The 21844-nt window shown below is 36.8% G+C and overlaps 2 protein-coding genes across 3 annotated transcripts in view; one reads left to right on the forward strand and one right to left on the reverse strand.

Annotated features, from left to right (window-relative positions):
- LOC148897547 (uncharacterized) overlaps nucleotides 1-21844 on the forward strand; it is a 33457-nt gene that overhangs the window by 8674 nt on the left and 2939 nt on the right. Inside the window, 16 exon segments of the mRNA XM_088995838.1 lie at nucleotides 3864-4080; nucleotides 4160-4215; nucleotides 10140-10194; nucleotides 10362-10557; nucleotides 10659-10779; nucleotides 10949-11078; nucleotides 14338-14400; nucleotides 15558-15672; nucleotides 15747-15921; nucleotides 17342-17453; nucleotides 18395-18501; nucleotides 18601-18727; nucleotides 18795-18915; nucleotides 20101-20186; nucleotides 20279-20406; nucleotides 21223-21282. Coding sequence (XP_088851964.1) covers nucleotides 10155-10194; nucleotides 10362-10557; nucleotides 10659-10779; nucleotides 10949-11078; nucleotides 14338-14400; nucleotides 15558-15672; nucleotides 15747-15921; nucleotides 17342-17453; nucleotides 18395-18501; nucleotides 18601-18727; nucleotides 18795-18915; nucleotides 20101-20186; nucleotides 20279-20406; nucleotides 21223-21282 — 1581 coding nt within the window. The 5' untranslated portion in view covers nucleotides 3864-4080; nucleotides 4160-4215; nucleotides 10140-10154.
- On the reverse strand, nucleotides 500-4220 carry LOC148897549 (troponin I, slow skeletal muscle-like). Of its 2 annotated transcripts, XM_088995848.1 has the most exons (6): nucleotides 4167-4220; nucleotides 3942-4073; nucleotides 3789-3878; nucleotides 1000-1170; nucleotides 816-923; nucleotides 500-704 (listed from the first exon to the last, which is right to left on the reverse strand). In XM_088995848.1, exons 2-5 carry the CDS (start codon nucleotides 4044-4046, stop codon nucleotides 837-839), a joined length of 453 nt encoding a protein of 150 aa, XP_088851974.1. In that variant the 5' UTR covers nucleotides 4047-4073; nucleotides 4167-4220; the 3' UTR covers nucleotides 500-704; nucleotides 816-836. The 2 variants fall into 2 exon arrangements, with proteins under 2 accessions (XP_088851974.1, XP_088851973.1); XM_088995847.1 differs by having other exon boundaries at nucleotides 3789-4073; nucleotides 4167-4206.

Below are 21844 nucleotides of genomic sequence, written 5' to 3' on the forward strand. Positions count from 1 at the left end.
CATTATACTGTTTAACTCATTCACTGCCAGACAATGTGCAAAAAGGTGTCTACTCCAGTGCCAAGATTTTTTTCATTTTCACTCAAATTGCAGGACCCACAGAATATTGACTTTTCGGCCGACATTAAAAAAAAAATCAATGCACCATAAAACCCCTTAGACTCTCTTCTTTCATCAGAAAAAAAGAGTCAATTCCTAAGTTATATGGATCTGGAGTTATCAGAGCTTGAAATGGGGGCGGCTGTACAAAAAATACAATCCATACATATTGATTTATACAGCGCTTTAAGAACAGCCAAAACCGTAACAATGCGCTAACACGGACAAAAGGGAAATTCTGCCCCCTGGTGGAAGGGAAAAACGTTGCCAGAGTTCTAAACAGCGCTTTATCGGCACCCCCTGCAAGAAAAACCTAAACCTCGAACAAATTTGTGAAAGGCGCTCCACGTCATGCCTTTCAATCCCCAAATACATTCGGGAATGGCAGTGAATGAATTACTTCATTTTAATCCCAGTTTTTAATGCAAATGAGTTAATCAGTTAATTGGGTAATGATGTTGTTTAATTTGTTTCAAAAATTTGACAAAACTGTACAAGGCAACAAAAAAGAAAACAAATGAAGCGGGAAATTTGGTGCCATGTTTTAATCGCAATTGTCCAAATTGCTAAAAACCTCATTCATCATTCAAAATAATGCGCCAAATCTGTAAAAAATAAAATAAAAATAGGAACAAAGAGTTTCACAACTACTTTAAGAGGCTCAGAGTGTTTATATTTTTTATGTCGCAAATTATTATTCATTCATACCTACTCACCAATTATGATGACGAGTTTATCTACTGTCCAGAGTTAAACAACTTCTTCCTGCCTTCCATTCCGGACATGGCCTCCACATTCTTACGCCAGTCAATCACTTCTTCCCGCTGTACACCATAAACATTGAATAATCAAACACTTTCCTGTAGTTCCTCGTCATACGTCATTAGCTTTAAATCTTACTTTTTCATCCTCTTTCTTCACGGTCTTCAGATTGGTCTTGAAATCAGCCTTCATGAGTTTAGAAGGGTCGGAGTAGGCACCCAGCAAGTTTGCTGTAGTTTTCTTCACTCTCTTTAAGCTGGGACGGCGGGACCCCTTCAGTGAGACGATCTTCTGTCTCAGTGACTCAATCTATGGCCAAGACATTTATTGATGATTTCATTGTTCGTTGTTGTGCCTTTGCTATGGTGCACACCAAGGGATTTTTTTGGGGGGGGTTAAGGGGGTGAAGACCATAGGTTTCTTTCTGATATGGAAATCAAACCTATGAATGGATGGACTGTTTTATTTTGTTTTGTTTTGTTTTGTTTTGTTGAATTTTAATTTATTTTTATTTTGTTGAACTTTAAATGTTTAATTTAAATCCAACCTACGAATGGATGGACTATTTTGTTTTGCTTTGTTTTGTTGTATTTTAATTAGTATGTATGTATTTAATTTGAATCTTAATTTATTATTTTATTTTGTTTTGTTGAATTTTAATGTAATGTTTTATTATTTTTATTTATTTTTTGCTTTGCTTTTGTTTTATTTTATTGTGTTTTGTTTTGTTTTGTTGAATTTTAATTTATTTGTATTTGTATTTTTATTTTTATTTTTATTTTTATTTTTATTTTGTTGAACTTTAATTAAATGTTTAATTTAAATCCAACCTACGAATGGATGGACTATTTTGTTTTGCTTTGTTTTGTTGTATTTTAATTAGTATGTATGTATTTAATTTTAATCTTAATTTATTATTTTATTTTGTTTTGTTGAATTTTAATTTAATGTTTTATTATTTTTATTTATTTATTGCTTTGCTTTTGTTTTATTTTATTGTGTTTTGTTTTGGTTTGTTTTGTTGAATTTTAATTTATTTGTATTTGTATTTATTTTTTTATTTTTATTTTTATTTTTATTTTTATTTTGTTGAACTTTAATTAAATGTTTAATTTAAATCCAACCTACGAATGGATGGAGTATTTTGTTTTGCTTTGTTTTGTTGTATTTTAATTAGTATGTATGTATTTAATTTTAATCTTAATTTATTATTTTATTTTATTTTTTATTTTATTTTGTTTTGTTGAATTTTAATTTAATGTTATGTTGGTTTTATTTATTTTTTGCTTTGTTTTTGTTTTATTTTATTGTGTTTTGTTTTATTTTACTTTATTTTCCTTTTATTTCATTTTATCTAATTTTAATCTTAATTTATTGTGTTTTTTAATTCAATTTTATTTTGTTTTGTTGAATTTTAATTTAACGTTTTATTATTTTTATTTATTTTTTGCTTTGCTTTTGTTTTATTTTATTGTGTTTTGTTTTGTTTTTAAATTTATTTTTATTTTTATTTTTATTGTTATTGTTAATTTTAATTTTAATTTGTTTTGTTGAATTTTAATTACATTTTTAATTTTAATTTAAATCCAACCTATGAATGGATGGACTCTTTTGTTTTTCTTTGTTTTGTTGTATTTTAATTTTAATCTTAATTTATTAATTTATTATTTTTTATTTTATTTTGTTTGTTTTGTTGAATTTTAATTTAATGTTATGTTGTTTTTATTTATTTTTTGCTTTGTTTTTGTTTTATTTTATTGTGTTTTGTTTTATTTTACTTTATTTTCCTTTTATTTCATTTTATCTAATTTTAATTTTAATCTTAATTTATTGTGTTTTTTAATTCAATTTTATTTTGTTTTGTTGAATTTTAATTTAACGTTTTATTATTTTTATTTATTTTTTGCTTTGCTTTTGTTTTATTTTATTGTGTTTTGTTTTATTTTTAAATTTATTTTTATTTTTATTTTTATTGTTGTTGTTAATTTTAATTTTAATTTGTTTTGTTGAATTTTAATTACATTTTTAATTTTAATTTAAATCCAACCTATGAATGGATGGACTCTTTTGTTTTTCTTTGTTTTGTTGTATTTTAATTTTAATCTTAATTTATTATTTTTTATTTTATTTTGTTTGTTTTGTTGAATTTTAATTTAATGTTATGTTGTTTTTATTTATTTTTTGCTTTGTTTTTGTTTTATTTTATTGTGTTTTGTTTTATTTTACTTTATTTTCCTTTTATTTCATTTTATCTAATTTTAATTTTAATCTTAATTTATTGTGTTTTTAATTCACTTGTGTTGTATTTAAATGTTTAATTTATTGTGCTTTTGGATGTGGGAAAGTGGAGCCACGGATACAACACCCCTATCAGTCATTTACTGAACTTTGAAAAGAAGTAAAAAACTGCTCTCGGCCACAGCTCACGCCCAGATACAAGCCCCACCTCTTAAAGGCACAAGACACTACAATACAGCATGTACAGTATTTGCCATCCATTTATTTATTTTTTTGCTCACAACAGTTGTGCTATATTCACAATCTGTTTAATTAATACAAGGCTTTAAATGTATTTATGGGATTCCCGGTCGACTTTTCGTTTAGTTATGTGGACCCTCACAGCAACTCAATGGTCGTTACGTTTGTCCTGCGCACGAGACTAAACGGTGGCATGCGATGTGATGACGGCGGTAAAATACATTCTGTAAAATGTTAACTCATTTGCAACGTGCCATTCTAAGCTTAGCCGGAGATGACCTCGTCTCACTAAGTGGGTCACACAATCGTGTGAATTTTCTACATGAGGGACCCACCTGCTGCTTTTAAATCAGCTGTGTGGGGAAACTGTGGGCTTATTTATTAATAATAATTAGCTCTTTTCAAATGGTATATTGTGTAAATCTTTTATTTTGTTAAATATATTTTACCTCATTTTCATTTTTGTCCACCTTCAACGCTATATCATAGCGAGCTTCATCGGTGACATCAATTTTTCTGTGTAGCTCCTTACACAGTTCCTGCAAAGGAAGAAGATGTGAGCGACGGCTTGACTCAAGATGCAGGGGTCGTCGTCTCGGTACCTGGAGTTGTTGGACTGTCAGATCCGAGGTCTTCGTCTGAGGGAAACTTTCAGCCAAGAATCGTTCCTTCTCCGCTCTTTTCTCTTCGCTCTCGGCTAAAAGCATCGAGGTGGCCCTTCTCAGCAAGATGGACTTTAAAGTAAGAAGGCATCCTGGTGACGACTGCCCGGCCCACGTTTTAAAGGGAAAATAATCTTAATCTGTTTTCACATCTGTAGGACTCACCTTCAAGTGCAGTCGGCGTGTGGCTGAATATTTTGGTTCTCTCTGTGAGGTAAGTGACGACACTTTAAGTCATTTTATTTGGAATTGCTTAACTCATTCACTGCCAGATTATGTGCAAAAATGTGTCCACTCCAGTGCCAGGGTTTTTGTCATTTTCACTCAAATTGCAGGACCCACAAAATATTGAGTTTTAGGACTACATAAACATGGAATTCAGTGTAAGAAACCTTAGATTATTTTTCATCAGAAAAAAAGAGTTAATTCCTAAGTTATATGCGTCTAAAGTTATATGAGCTTGAAATGAGGGCAGCTGTCCAAAATACAATACATACATATTGATTTATATAGCGCTTTAACAGCAGCTGAAACTGCTTACATGGACAAAAGCCAAATGCTGCCCCCATATGGAATTGAAAAAACATGACCAGAGGCCATGTCCAGCACTCTATCGGCACTCAAGCATGACAAAACAAAACCTAAACAAATTCGGGAATGGCGCTCAATGTTACGCTTTTCAATTCCCAAATAAATTCGAGAATGGCAGCGAATGAGTGAAGGCTGAGAGATGAAACACGGATTCAAATGCTAACGAGATGCTAAGCTAATACTTTTGTTGACTCAATTGGCTAGCCGTGCCGAACTATCAGAAGTTGTGACGTGGTGTTGCTGTATTTGATGACAATTTTACGTTAGTCACACTCACCAGTCTTTCGTGGAATATACGACATGTAAAACAAATAAACAAAAAAAAAAAGGTTAAAAGTCAAATCTGATGTAAGTTAAGCGATGTAGACAAGAATAATACTCACCCTTCAGACATAATTGCTGCTTTGGGGCAAAAAACATAGCTGGTGTTATTATTACAGTAAAGTCTCGTTATATCGATATCGGATATATCGATAGTCCCGGTTATATCGATACTATTTCTATGCACGCACGGAGAAAATTACATGCAAACAGGGTCGGATATATCGAAAGTCCCGGTTATATCGATAGTCCCGGTTATATCGATATTTTTTCGGACTCCCTTGAATATCGATATAACGAGACTTTACTGTATTTTATCGTAGTGATTTTTTGTTTGTTTTGTAATTAATTATATTTTCAGATGCATGTTGATATCCTTCCCGAACAAGATAATCCTTCCTATTTTTACATACAAGGCTCCGGAGATGCTAAATCTGACATCATGCAGTTCTGATTCCAAACAGCTGCCATGGCCTTCAATGCTATCACACTAGGACACATTTCTCAAAGCAGTATCCAAACAGCGTCTAAATTTAGACTTCCGTTTAAATAATCTTTGCAGCTTCTTCCTTTGATTTCTGTATTTTCCGGTGTATAAGGCAGTATAAGGCGCACCCCCACGCAATGATGTATTTCAAAGTTTTTTCCATGTATAAGGCGCATCATCAGGGTATAAGGTGCACCCCCAATCAATGGTGTACATTTATTTAGCTATTTATTTCAAATTTTTAATTATTTTTAAGCAGCACATTGTGTCCAACACATGTTTTTAAAATGTCAACATTGTATTTTATAATAATAATAATAATAATAATAATAATAATAATAATAATAATAATAATAATAATACGTTTAATTTCTAAGCACCTTTTAAAACTCTCAACACTTTACAGTCACAGGATATTTTTTCTGCGGGTGAGCAGCGGTAGCCACACGCGCCAGCGTTCACTCAACCCGGAACATATACAAATATAATAACATATAAATAATAATGTACTGATAATAATATATTATGCGACCCATAATTTCATCTCGGCTCAGGTCTTGTAATATTTGTTTTTAAATAAATATACACTTATATGTTGTTGATAAAATGTTGTTGAATATTCGCAAACATTAAGAAACAAAAATTCCATTGTTTCCAGCAACACCTGCAAATATTAATTTTACATATTTAGAGCAGAATTTCACACCATTTCTGATGATTTTTCTGATGATTTTTACTGTTACTGTGAATTCACTGACTTACCGTATTTTCTAGTGTATAAGGCACACTGGAGATTGTATTTTATTTATTATAGTACCTATGCTTGTCTGTGACTGTAAAGTGTCCTTGAGAGCTTTGAAAAGCACTTAAAATGTATTTTATTATTATTATTATTATTATCATTATTATTATTATTAGTAGTAGTAGTAGTAGTATTTATTATTTTTTAGCAGTGCATTGTGTCCTACACGTTTTTTTAAATGTTAACATTGTGTTTTACTGTAACTCCACTGACTTATCGTATTTTGTGTTCTACAAGGTGCACCGGGGTAGAAGGCACACCTTCAATAAATGAAATAAAATCATAATCTAATATATAAATATATACAAGTTTTCCAAATATAGGGCACACCACATTTTAAGGCGCTACAATAGAAGCTGGGGTGACGCACTACTTCTTCTACAGGGGGAAATGGAGTCGGTGGCTACTGGGTCATCTTTTGAAGAAAATCAAGGTTTTTGGGTGTGCTTTATGCATCGTAAAATACGGTAATTTTGAGCCACATTTGGAAAAAAAGATGTATAAATGCCTCTGACGGAACATAATCCCAACCGGTTAAAATGATAAAAGGTTGGCTAGAGTGGTCGTGAAAGTTTGTACGAGCTTAGCTTTGCGGTTCACGGGTTCGCGGGTTAAGCACGCTGTTGCCATCCATCGTTGCATCGAGAGGTCACATCTCCGGTTACATTTGCTCACTTAAAGAAGCATGGCGAGATTGTCAAGAAGCTCAGCGTATGAATACCAGCTGTCCAGAGGCATTTACACCTCACCTCATTAAATCCAAACTGGATTTAACGCAAATAAAGTAGAAACCCGAACGGTTTCCAACGTCCAATAAAATCACATTTATTTTAAAATCACTCCAACTTACCTTTAATGTAAAATCGATCAGAAACGGCAGGGAAAGGAATCAAACTAGCAATCAAACGATTGCACTGACGCATTCATATCCCATTGCGCGCAAATATATCCTCTCCACTCCCCGTTTGACTATTGGTGCATCACAATGGAATCGTTCTGGATTCACTCCAGAGTCAGGACATATTATTGCGTGTTATTTTGTAGCACAAGGACACAGCTTGTATCGTGTGTGTGTGTGTGTGTGTGTGTGTGTGTGTGTGTGTGTGTGTGTGTGTGTGTGTGTGTGTGTGTGTGTGTGTGTGTGTGTGTGTGTGTGTGTGTGTGTGTGTGTGTGTTTGTATGACTACACTTGTGAGGACCACTCACATTTTATCCCATACGTAGTGAGGACATTTTTGACAAGTGAGGACCTTTTGGCCGGTCCTCACAAGTTTTTCATTCTAAAGGCTTCTACGGGGTCTATATATGCATCTGTTAAAGTTTCAGGGAGGTCCTCACAAATCCACCCAAAATGATTTTTGGGTGTGTATTTTCATTTCACTGGGATACACATACTTTTTACTGTGTGTGTGTGTGTGTGTGTGTGTGTGTGTGTGTGTGTGTGTGTGTGTGTGTGTGTGTGTGTGTGTGTGTGTGTGTGTGTGTGTGTGTGTGTGTGTGTGTGTGTGTGTTTAATGAGAGAGAAAAGTTCATACCACAAAAAGTAAAACGATATTTTAACCGCTACTCACCCTGTATATCCTGTGGCTGTAAAGTGTCCTTGAGAGTTTTGAAAGGCAGTTATAAAAAATATATACAGTAAAGTCTCGTTATATCGATATTCAAGGGAGTCCGAAAAAATATCGATATAACCGGGACTATCGATATATCCAACCCTGTTTGCATGTAATTTTCTCCGTGCGTGCATAGAAATAGTATCGATATAACCGGGACTATGGATATATCCGATATCGATATAACGAGACTTTACTGTATTTTAATGGATTGTCTTTTACATGAACCGATACATTTGTAACCTGGTTAATGAGCTCTTCCTGTGAAGGAGTTTACCAAGTCATAAATTACATCCAAGGCCAGATCTCCTACATGAAGATGACAGTTTAACAGGCAGTGTCTATTCAATTCAGATTGACGCCAGATTTTCTGTGCTTCCACTGTGGGCCTTGTGTTCGGCCAACTAAGCAACAGTATGAAACTTTTAAATATGATAACTTCTATTCTCTCATAATTTCACTCCCCCCCCTCCCCCCGCTACAAATGTGAACTGGTTCATGGTGGATTTCACGCAGATATTTTCAAACTTGAGCACACAAACATGGATCTATCTACTTCCATTCCACTGTATTTTGGTGTCGGACATCATGCCAATCAGCGTGTGGCTGAGATGTGTCACCTGATACGATTGAGCACAGGCGAAAACTTGACAGGAATTTTTATGTTCAAGCACGTAATCTATGCTGGGGTTTAAAGACTGCTGTTTCAAAATCGTCTGCTGTCCATTGGCATGAAGTGTTGATCTGTCCGGGCTCAAACACTTTATTGTGTCGCCTTGCCAGTGAAGACATGGGAGATCCAAAACAATATTTATAGGCGGGTAGATACATACTGTACTGATTTTTATCATGTAGCTGAATCTGAAAGACGCCATAAGTGATGAAGGGAAAAAATACTATCGTTTTTAGAAATAAAATGTATTATTATTATTAATTTACTCCATTTAAAAGTTCGATGTTATTGTTCTGCCTTTGGAGATTCTCCGATTGTAGCGACCATGTGACTCCTGATGGTGGCAGTACGGTAACACTGCTATCTATTAGCTCTATAGCTATCCAGCTAGCTATCATTTTTTAATCATAATTTGTTATCTATTAGCTCTCTATTAACTAGCTAGCTAGCTTCATATCTGTTTGAGTTACTTCCGGGTTGAGTGAACGCTGGCGCGTGTGGCTGCCGCTGCTCACTCACAGAAAAACTTATCCTGTGACTGTAAAGTGACAGAGAGTTTTAAAAGGCGCTTATCAATGAAATGTATTATTATTATTGTGGTTTTGTCGCGACATCTGAGACCATCAAAGAAGAAAAAGTGGAAAGTGACAATTCTCTGTAAAAAGTGTACATGTGGCTTGGTGAGTGACGTGGGAGCCAAAATTATATTTAGACAGGGAATACTGCACGAGTCTGTGGTCACATTTATACAAGTGGGAAAAAAATACCTCGTCTTATGAACGCTTTCTTTTACGAACTTTTCGCGGTAAGAACATTAAATTCACGAGAATATAATATTGTCATAGGAACTAGTTTTCGGCAAACAAACCAAAACACACAGCGCCACGGTGGCTGGCGGACTAGTTTTCCACACCCCCTTTTAGTGCAGACGTGATTTGCTATCGTGTGGAGTACTTTTGCTATTAGAAAGACCCCACCACAGGCTAATTTTAAGCCGAAGAGGACACAAAAGAAAATTACGGTCGAGGAGAAGAAGGCTATCATCGGAAAAACACGAACGAGGTGTGCGTTTGTGTGACTTAGCGTCCCGGTACATGTATGCTAAGTCGACCATTGCTACGTGTGGCAAAGGGTGTTTCTGTGTTGTCTAAGCAACGGTCTCAGGCAATAGAAGAGGTTGAAAATTTTCTGTTGAGTGAGGGTATTATCGCAGAGAAACCACGGCAACTTCACTCGGATATCATCAAGAGGCAATTACATCAATGGCCATCACAAAGGTCAATAAAACAACTTTATTATACAGTACAGTTTATTTAGTTAATTACAATACAATATCATATTTATTATACATAAAAAAAGGTATATTTGGTGTAGTTTTACGGCTTATTTAGTAGAAAAGTATGTTTTATGGGGACCTGGGAACGGATTATTCTCATTTTTAATGGTTTCTTATGGGAAATAAGTTTGGCAGATGAACTTTTCACATTACACACACTTTCTGGGAACCAATTATGTTCTGAAGCTGAGGTATCACCGTATTCCATTTATCATTTCAGCACCACAATATTCATTTGAAAGTTGCTAGATGGTCAAATTCAGTTCAGCTGTCATTGACATTGACGCCAGTTTGACAACTTGATGTACTTGTCAGGCCGCGACGTCATGAATGTTGTACTCGCTTCATCAAACCGGTGGGACTCTTCCAGGTGAGTTTTCTCCCTCGACGTGTATCCTCATGTGTAACGTCAAGTAGCGTGCGCTTGACACTTTCTTCCCACAAAGGGTGCAAGAAAGAGTCCGTTCTGTGTTATGCGTTTTCTTATGATCCAACAAACCGCGTTTCCGGGTGAATCCGGCGCCGCACACGGAGCAGGAGTAAACGTTCCCTTGAATGTGAAGGCGAGAATGTTCCACCACACTGGACCGGTGCCTGAATCGTTTCCCGCATACCGAGCAGCGGTGAGGTTTCTCCCCCGTGTGTCGCCTCATGTGCAACACCAGACTGCTCTTTTTGGAAAACTTCCAACAGCAAACCGTGCAGGCGAAAGGCTTCAATCCGGTGTGGCAACGTGAGTGCATGACTAAATCCGAACGTTGCCTGAATGTTTTACCGCAGATTGAACACGAGTGAGGTTTCTCCCCGGTGTGACTCATCGTGTGCCTTTTCAAGCTCGACCTGGACTTGTAAATCTTGCCGCAGTCGCCGCACTGAAACATCTTCCCGTTACCGAGGGAGTTACCGTTGCTGTAAAAAGTCTCATCCAATGAGCCGGTCGTCATGCAGTCAGCTGGTAAGTCCGAGGGGATGTGCGATTTTGATGCTTCACGGTGGTCTTCAGCGGTTTCTACAGTCGAGCTGCTAGTTAGGAACTCCGACTCTGGAGTGTCATGGCTTTGTCTGCAATGAAGGTGCGAGGACGTGACTTCACCCCCTGTCCTATTCCTATTTTCATCCTCCAGGTTGGACCAGTGTTCTTCCACTTTAATGCGAGATGGCTCCAGTGTTTGTTGCCCTTCCGCATTACCCTGGCGCTCGTGCTGTTCCGAGAGAAACTCTTCTTTCATACCTGCCGGCTCCTGGACATCTACGGTAGACAATACAGGGACAAAAATATATTCCGTGAATTCAAATACAGTGATACCTCGGCTTACGGATGCTTTAGCTAACGGACTTTTTCCTTTACGCACATTAAATTCGCAAGAATATAATCTTGGTTTACTAACTAGTTTTCGGCGGACGAAGCAAACCACACAGCGCCGCGGTGGCTGGCGGACTAGTTTTGCACACCCCCTCTGTTTGAGTGCAGACGTGGTTTGTTATCGTGTGGAGTACTCTTGCTATTATGGGACCGAAAAAGACCCCACCAGAGGCTAAGATTAAGATTAAAAATACATTAAAGAAAATTACGGTCGAGCAGAAGAAGGAGATCATCGAAAAAACACGAACGAGGTGTGCGTTTGTGTGTGACTTAGCGTCCTAATACCAGTATGCTAAATCGACCATTGCTACGTGTGACTAACGGTGTTTCTGTGTTGTCTAAGCAACGTTCTCAGGCAATAGAAGAGGTTGAAAAACTTCTGTTGATTTGGATTAACGAAAAGCTGCTAGCAGGGGACTGTGTGAGTGAGAGTATTATCACCGACAAAGCACAGCAAAGTCACTCGGATACCATCAAGAGGCAACTACATCGACCATCACAAAGGTAAATAAAACAATTTTATTATACAGGACAGTATATTTCTTTAATTACAATACAATAGCACATTTATTATACATAAAATAATTAATATTTTGTGTAGTTTTCAGGCTTATTTAGTCGAAAATTATGTTTTATTGGGACCTGGGAATGGATTATTTTCATTTGTATTGGTTTCTTATGGGAAATAAATGCTCTGCAGACGAACATTTCACCTTGCACACACTTTCTGGGAACCAGTTCGTAAGTTTGAGGTATCACTGGTCTAACCAGGGTTGCAAAAATGTGGATGTAAAATTTTTTTGCGGTCGATTTATTAAAGTATATTTATTTAACCTGAAAATAGAAAAGACAAACACTGGAGGGGAGAAACAATGCTTTTTTTCCACTGAACATACACAGAGTTGTTGAAAAAAAGGAGCATAATTGGAATCATAAAAAAAGAGTAGACTGTAATTGGAATTTAAAGTTTTTGTCATGCTTTCAACATCGAGAAACTGGAAAACAAACATTGTGTGAGAAAATGTGCAATACAAACCTTGCAATTGCAGTTGCACACTGGGCCTGAGAACTGCGTCCAGCAGCTGCCGCTGTCGTTCGTTCTCCTCTTTGGAGCGACACAGTTCCTCCTCGTACTCCGTTATGGTCCTTTCCAAGATCTCGAATATCTCGTCGGCGGCTTCGGTTAGTCGCCTCGCCACCAAAGCCCTCAGCATTCGGACTTTACACATTTTGCAAGTGATAAATTGACCCAGGTTACTTCCGCAGTCTTCTTGACAGAAGCTAACAAGCTAAAGCTAATTTTAGAAGCTTTGACAAGTCGACAAAAATGAAATTATCGCAACGAAAAGGATTTATGGTATTTCACTGCCAAGCGCCATAAACTGTGCTCATATGAAACTTAGAATAAGAGGTGCGATGATTTAGAATCATGGCACTTACTCCGCATAACAGGATTATCAACTTCCGCCTTTACTTCTTCGATGGTTCCAAATGACATTTGGGAACCATCGAAGAAAAAAAGGCGGAAGTTAATAAATATGCGGAGGAAATGACATGTTTTTAAATCATCCCACCCGTTAGAAATATTCTGATGAGCGCCGTTTATGGCGTTTAGCGGTGTGTACATTCAGGTGTTTTATTCAATTACTAAATCAATAGATGGAATAGTTAGGGAACGCCGAGTTGTGTAAAATGTGCTGTAATCCTGAAAAAAATGGACAAGCACATTCAGATGTTTATAAAATCATACTGAGTTCACTTGTTAAAAATGATACTGAGCGCTTGACTGCTAATTAGAAAGCAACCCAAAGCCCCCTCGCCAAAAAATGCATTTTTCCCCTCATCATTTTCAAAATAGACAAATGTTTAAAAGAACTGAAAGTTGTGTTCATTGAGCAATATTTCCTGTCAACCTGAGGTTAGCATTTGATGATGGCACCTGATAACAGCTTTCTTCCTGAGTGGTGTGATTTTTTTCTGCTTCTATAGCAAATCACACAAATGCAATGTCCTGTCACCAAATTTTCCCGCATAGGCAACTTCATAATTTATTCCCACGGCCTGCAACACCACAATGATTCATGTCGCATTCTTCTGCTCGTATTTGGCCGTTGGGTTTGCAGCTTCATCTTACCTTTGGATAGCAAACTGTAACCAGCCGGTAAGGATTCACTTATTTCCTTAAAACCAGCTTCGGGTCTCTCTCTGGCTATCTATTAGCTATATAGCTGGCTAACTAGCTGGCTGGCTGTCTAGCTGGCCATCTATGAGGTATCTATTGGCTATTTACTAGCTAGCTAGCTGGCTATCTATTAGCTATATATCCAGATAGCTAGCTCTATATTAGGTAGCTATGTTACCATCTATTAGCTATATATTAGCTACTTTAGCTTTAGCGTCTTGGAAAATGCACAAGATGGCGCCCAAGCTCCGTTGAAAATGGGCTGATTTGCTGCTGGGAATTTGTGTCAACTAGTATCAATTAGTAGTATTGGTGCAACACACAATGATTCACCATCGCATTATTTATGTGATTTCCTTGTAATTTCGCCATCAAAACGGATCAACACGAAGTTTTCAGAACGAACAAAGTACTCAAAATGCATCGCGTGTCACTTTCTCGGTCAGGGGCGTTCCAGACATGATGTCAGGTCAGGCATCGTCGTCAACTCCAAAACAAGACTTCCTGAATATTCAGCGCGAGTTTTAAAATGCAAAATATAGCCGTGGAATCTTTGTAAAATACGCTCAGTAGAAGTCATTTGAAGTGATTTTACAAATTATGGACACAACTTGTTCGGAGGCGTCGGTTGTCCTTTAAATCACCTATTTGTTAGATTCAAACTCAAAATTTTGCGACTTTTTTTTCTCTAATACCCCATCTCAAAAAGTATATATACATTTCAAACTGGCCCTAATGGTCTTCCGTAGTTTTCTGGTATTGATGCAATCTGGCCTTGTAAACACAGTTTTGGGGTTAAAGTTCAACCTAACAATCAAAGTTTACAGCATTCCAATTGCGGCGCGAAAGGTAAAAAGCAACAAATTCACTCGCAACCCTGCTTTGGACGGATGCAGCCTATGTCGCTCGAGAGACTGCGTTACCAAATATTTTAACATTTTTGTCATGGTGTCCTCCATATTCAACAGACAAAATGCTCAAGCGAGTCTCCGCAGGGATAATTCGAAGAGGACTTTGGACATTTCAAAATGGTAAGAACGGACCCCCCCCCCCCACCCACCTATCTCCTCAAATTTTGGATTTGTATCAATTTGTAATGGCTTGGAAATTAAATGTATTATTATTATTATTCCTGTTCCTATTCTATTCCTATTATTATTATTATTATATTATTATTATTATTAGTCACTGTGAGACTAATAAAGGCAAATCCAATCCAATTATTATTATTATATTATTATTATTATTATTATTATTTATTATTATTATTATTATTATTATTATTATTGCATCAAAAATGGTATTGGTAATTTTAGTGTTGTTCAATACGGGGAGCGATTGCAGCGCTTGAGTGGTTGAAATGAAGAAATTAGAGTTTATAATAATAATAATAAAAATAAATTTCATTTGTCAGAATCAGAATCAGAATCAGAATACCTTTATTCGTCCCGCAATGGGGAAATTTGCAGTCCACAGCAGCAATTGAAGAGAGAGAAATAACGAAATAACGAAAATAGACGAAAAGAGATTGTCTCACATCTGCTGTCCAACGTAAATCCACTTCAATTCCAAGCCGCGACAGTTCCACACACGCATCGGCGCTCAGCATTACTGCTGAACAAAGCGAGGCTGCAAAAAAAATGTATTTCACGGAATTGTGAACATTATTCATTGATTTATTTATTGCTACCTTATCATTTGAATTTATTTTACACATGTATTGTACTCCAACATATTTTTCATGGAACCATTTTGACTATATTCAGTGTATTTTCATCATGTCTTTTTTTTACGTTTATCCCACAGTGTCAAAGTCAAGGCATGTGGGCCAGATGTGGCTCGCCATATCGTTTGATGTGGCCCGCAAAAACAAATCAAACCTGTCAAATTCCATGATGCTTGCAAAATTTTGAACCAAATTTCCAAATTGGCACATGCAATCCACAATAACAGACTATATTCTTGACTTCTTATATTAATCAGATTTATGTATTTATTTATTTGTGTATTTATGTATGTATGTATTTATTTATTGGGGGTTACGGATTACACATTTAGATGGTTTCCCCAACTTGATAACACTCCTCTAAGGCAAACCGGAACTACAGTGTGGCCTCGGACAACAAAAATCAACCTGGTACATCCCACAACTGATTAGTAAACAGTGATTATATGCTGACTTTTTTAGACAGCCCCTTTCAAATTCATCCATCGATATCGCAGGCGCTAGCGGAAAACCACCCAGTGGTGGCGTTGGAGAGCACCATCATCACTCACGGCATGCCCTATCCTCAAAATCTCAGGTAGGTGCTCTGAATGCCAACATGTGTAACGACATCATGAGCCGTGATGGCGAGCGTACGCATCATCAACGCAGCACAGCCACAGAGGTGGAGGCCATCGTGAGGTCCCAACACGCCACCCCCGCCACGGTCGGGGTGATCCAAGGAAAAGTTCACGTCGGGTTGACTGTGGAGGAACTGGACTTCCTGGCCCGCTGTGACGGCTCGCTTAAAGTGTCTCGTCGTGATCTGCCATACGTGGTTAGCCAAGTGAGGATTCAACACTCAAACGTGAAATATAACGCTTGATGTTTTAAGACTACATGAGTATTCAATGCAGCGTTAAAAAACACACTCTTCTTTCATTAGAAAAAAAATAGTTAATTCCTAAATTATATGGGTTTGGAGTTATCTGAGCTTGAAGTGGGGGCGGCTGTACAAAATACAATACAATACATCCTAATTTACAGTAGCTGCACCATTTTGAAGTTAAAAGAACTAAACAAAAATAAATAACAAATAACATGACAACACAAAGACTCAGAGAGTCATTCATCAGCACTTGCTGTACCCTCTTTGTGACATGAAGCAGTTCTAGATGAAATCAAAACCCAAACAAATTCGGGAATGGTGTTCCATGTGATATTTTCAATTCCCAAATAAATTCGGGAATGGCAGTGAATGAGTTAAAAAGATGATAAATCCAGATTTGGAAAATAATTTTGGCATTGGTGTTTTTGACAAAGGCACCATCTCTTTTTTTAATGTTCTCAAGCAACAAAAAAAAAAAAAAAAATAATCCTATCCATCTCAATTCATGATTTTAAATCTGATGGCTATCTATTAGCTAGCTAGCTCGCTTTCTATCTATTTGAGTTACTTCCGGGTGGAGTGAACGCTGGCGCATGTGGCTGCCGCTGCTCACACAAAAAGAACTTATCCTGTGACTGTAAAGTGACTGAGAGTTTTGAAAGGCGCTTATAAATAAAATGTATTATTATTATTATTATTATTATTATTATTATTTGCTATCGATTAGCTATCTGGCTAGCTATTTGGTATCTAGCTAGCTATCTATTCACTATGTAACTGACTGGCTATCTAGCTAGGTATCTGTTGGTTATCTATTAGCTAGCTTTCTATCTATTTAAGTTACTTCCGGGTTGAGTGAACACTGGCGCATGTGGCTGCCGCTGCTCACCCAAAGAAAAACATATCCTGTGACTGTAAAGTGACCTTGAGAGTTTTGAAAGACGCTTAATAATGAAATGTATTATTATTATTATTATTATTATTATTATTATTATTATTATTATTATTATTAACGGGGGTTGTACTTGCATATAGAAGCCATAAGTCGGCAGCAAAGGCCTTAAAATACATAGGATCATAAAGCATCAACATCATGAATCCATGTCACATTAATAAACTGCAGTGAATTAAAATTAAGTAATCTGGCAATTTTGCCATTTTATGAAGTAGATATAATTATTTTTTAAATGAAGCAAGTATCGATAAAATGTCACCGGAAACTACTTTAGTACAATAAGAAAATATTTATATTCTACTACCGCTTACCAATGACGAGATGTGACGAGATGTGATGATGATGATGATGATGATGATGATGATGATGATGATGATGATGATGATGATGATGATGATGATGATGATGATGATGCATCCTCAGGGGCTCTCTGGGGGGACCACGGTGTCGGCTACCATGATCGCGGCGCAGCGAGTTGGCATCCCCGTGTTTGTCACCGGAGGCATCGGGGGAGTCCACAGAGATGGAGAAAACAGTGAGTTGGACAACTTTGTATTGAATGTTTATGTAGTCCTAAAACTCAATATTCTCTGGGTCCTAAAATTTGAGTGAAAATGACAAAAACCCTGGCACTGGAGTGGACACATTTTTTTTAATTGGATTGGATTAGCCTTTATTAGTCTCGCAGTGGAGAAATTTACACTTCACAGCAGCAAAGTGATGAAAGTAAGAGGAAAGGAAAGGAAGAAGTAGAAAAACAAAATACAGGAGCTGCTGTAAAGGCAGCCACACTTGAGGTGCCATCTTGAAGTCAAAAAAACTAAATAACAAATAATATGACAAGGAAAAGACAGACAGTCTTCAATCTTGAACTCTTTCTGCACCCTCTTTGTTGCATGAAGCGGTTCTAAATGAAAGAGAACAAAATCAAAGCGTCATTTTCACCAGTGGATCAGGGACATCATGGTGAAATGTGCACATCTGCTACAAGCTAAATGTTGAAAGCAAACACGAAGCTATAGCATCCGTTGACGAAAAGTGATTGTCTCACATCTCCTATCCCGCGTAAATCCGCTTCAATTCCAAGCCGCGACACTTCCACATACCCGCTTTTTTTGCACATTATCTGGCAGTGAATGAGTTAGTAGAACATCAGCACATCCAATTAGCGGACATTGCCAGGCAACAAATAGCCCCCCGCTTCCCACCACCATCGTTTCAGCTCTCAAAGTACAGTTTGGCCTAAAATTACCTAGCTAGCTATCGTTTAGCTATCTAGCTATCTAGCTGGCTAGGTAGCTATCTATTAGCCACTGTAGAATGACCTTGAGAGTTTTGAATGTTGCTTAGAAATGAAATGTATTATTATTTTTACTGTATCTATTAGCTAGCTAGCTAGCTTTCTATCTATTTGAGTTACTTCCGGGTTTAGTGAACACTGGCGCGTGTGGCTGACCATGTGAGATGTTTGTCCAGGTCTGGACATCAGTGCTGATCTAACGGAACTGGGTAGGACTCCCATCGCTGTGGTATCTGCTGGGGTCAAATCGATTCTAGACATCGGACGCACTCTGGAGTTCCTCGTAAGAGCTTTGAGGAAAAAAAAACATGGTCGCACATGTATTGCTGTAGTTCGTCATTGGTGACATCGAGTAAAAATCCATTTTATCATCCCTAATCAGGAGACCCAGGGTGTTTGCGTCGCCACTTATGGGACGTCAAAACAATTCCCAGCCTTTTTCTCACCAATAAGCGGATCCCACTCCCCATACCAAGTCTGCGACCCCGACGAGGCTGCGCAACTCATCGGTGAAATCGACATTTTGAATCATCAAACTCAATAGTTTCTAAAAACGGCAAATTTTGTCCTCATTAGAGAGCACTTTGGCGCTAGGTGTCCACGGTGGTGTGTTGATAGCCGTGCCCATCCCGCAAGAGCATGCAGCGGCAGGCCAGAAGATAGAGCGAGCAATACAAACAGCCTTGGCAGAAACCAGGTATGAAACATTAATTTTTAAAATAAAAAACACTCATGAAAAGTTAAACCAGGCCTTAAAACTGTTCTTTTTCCATACAGGCATAAAATCTAACAAATAACATAATAATACTAACAGGCATGTATTGTTTATCCTCTGCAGAGAATGTCACTGTGGCTTTGTGAGGAGACCCTTGCGATAGTTGCTCGATTTGTACTAGTTCATTTTTTTACACATGCATATAATTTAACAAATAACATCATAATATTAACAGTCATATATTCTTTATCCTCTGCAGAGAACGTCACTGTGGCTTTGTGAGAACATTGTTATAGTCGCTAGATTTGGACTAGTTCATTTTCCATGTATGCATATAATCTAACAAATAACATAATAATACTAACGAGCATGTATTCTTTATCCTCTGCAGAGAATGTAACTGTGGCTTTGTGAGAACATTGTGATAGTCGCTAGATTTGTACTAGTTCATTTTCCATGCAGGAATAAAATCTAACAAATCACAATCACATTAACATGCATATATTCTTTATCCTCTGCAGAGAAAATGTCACTATGGCTTTGTGAGGAGACCCTTGCGAAAGTTGCTCGATTTGTACTCGTTCATTTTTTACGCATGCATATAATTTAACAAATAATATCATAATATTAACATGCATATATTCTTTATCCTCTGCAGAGAATGTAACTGTGGCTTTGTGAAGAGAACATTGTGATAGTCGCTAGATTTGTACTAGTTCATTTTCCATGCAGGAATAAAATCTAACAAATCACAATCATATTAACATGCATATATTCTTTATCCTCTGCAGAGAATGTACTATAGCATTGTGAGGAGAACCTTGTGATAGCCGCTAGATTCGTACTAGTTCATTTTCCACGCAGGCATAAAATGTAATAAATAACATAATATTAACAGGCATATATTCTTTATCCTCTGCAGAGAAAATGTCACTATGGCTTTGTGAGGAGAACCTTGTCATAGTCACTAGATTTGTACTATATATTTTTTTTGGGTCCTGTGCTGCCCTCCAGGCTGCCAAAAAATGCCAAACTAGAAGTATAATGTGGATTGAATTGTTGTAAAAAGCCCAAAAATAATCAAACCTACCCCGAACATAAAAATTTAGAGTGTTCCATTCAGTAGAGTACCCGTACAACAGTTGCTCTCCGTTTTTCTCGTCGCAGTTCTCAAGGCATCACCGGAAAAGACGTGACGCCGTACATTCTCCGAAGGGTCAATGAGCTGACGCAAGGAGAGTCGCTGCGAGCCAGTATCCTTCAAAAAACATCAAATTTGGCTCTTCCATGAGAAGTACGACCACCCACGTGATTTGTTACCGCTCCTTCATTTTTTATCTCGTAGATATTGCTCTCATTCGTAACAACGCTAAAGTTGGCAGTCAGATCGCCTGCGCCCTGTCAAAGCGGATGAAGAAAAAAAAGTCAAATAGCGCACCACATCATCCCGCTAAACCATCGGAATCTAGTATTGTGAGTGTTAGCGTGTTCTGATGTTTTTTTTACTTCCACTATTTAAAATTCTTGCCCGAGAAAAAAATAAATCAGTAAATTATTCACTAATTTTGGTGACACTCGATACGTTCTAATCAAATGACGATGTAAGTCCTGCTTATCAGAAGCTCTATGCCACAGGTGTCAAAGTCAAGGCCCGCGGGCCAAATCCGGCCCGCCACATCATTTTTTGTCGGCCCGCGAAAGCAAATCAAACTTGTTAAATTCCATGATGATTGCTAAAATCTGAGCCAAAATTTCATATTTTTGGATGTCAACCACAATAAAAGTCATTATTCTTGACTTCAGATTTGAAAACGAGTTATTCATTAATTTGCTGTGTGCTCTATATGTAATATTTGAAGGGATTTAAACATTCTAATGGGTTCCCCAAATTCATAACGGCCCTCGAGAGGAAACCATAACTACAATGTGGCCCGCGGCAAAAAATGACTTTGACATCCCTGCTCAATGCTAACACAAATATATTTACCCAACGAGAGTCCCTGCAGCTCTGCTTACCTTTGGCTTTAACAACCTAGTGTGAGTATCACACCTTGCTGTTTCTAATTGGTAATGCTGACAAGTGCATAAAAGCAGCTCTGGATCTTCACCCAGCCTATCTTAACATGTCATGGGAAACCAAATGACGGGGAGGCGGTTATTATTTTAATAAGCCTGATTATGCAAGCGTTTCTTTCCGTGACCCGACTATTTGCGTATGAGCCATTCAAAAGATTATTTGACCCTCTATAGCTCGGTACACAACGACCAAACTATTCTGTTTTTCTGCAGGTTGTCATTGGAGGAATAAATGTGGATTTTATTGCCAAAGGAAAAACCAAAACACTTCAAGTAAGTTTATTGTCTGTATCACGCACACAGCGATGTTTCCCAATCTTTATTGAGCCGTGAAACATATTTGGAACGTAAATAAATAAATACATTAAAAATAATAAATAAATAAATAACTACATACATACACGAATAAATAAATAAATAAATAAATAAATAAATAAATAAATAAATAAATAAATAAATAAATAAATAAATAAATAAACAATAAATAAATAAATAAATAAATGGGCAGACAGATACACGGACAGGCAGATATATAAACAAATAGATACATAGATTAATAGATACATAAATATACAGATGAATAAATAAAAAATAAATAGATGAATAAATATATAGATAGATAAATCGATACATAAATATATAAATAAATAAATACATACATAAATGGGCAGGCAGATAGACGGACAGACGGATAGACAGATACACAGATAGACAGACAGATAGATAAACAAATAGAAAAATAAACAACTTGATACATAAATAAACAAATAGATACATATATAAATAGAAACATAAATATATAGATAAAAAGATAAATAAATATATGGATAAAAAG

This window comes from Hippocampus bargibanti, linkage group LG05, assembly GCF_051943395.1.
Source record: "Hippocampus bargibanti isolate YZ-2025 linkage group LG05, ASM5194339v1, whole genome shotgun sequence".
Taxonomy (NCBI): Eukaryota; Metazoa; Chordata; class Actinopteri; order Syngnathiformes; family Syngnathidae; genus Hippocampus; species Hippocampus bargibanti.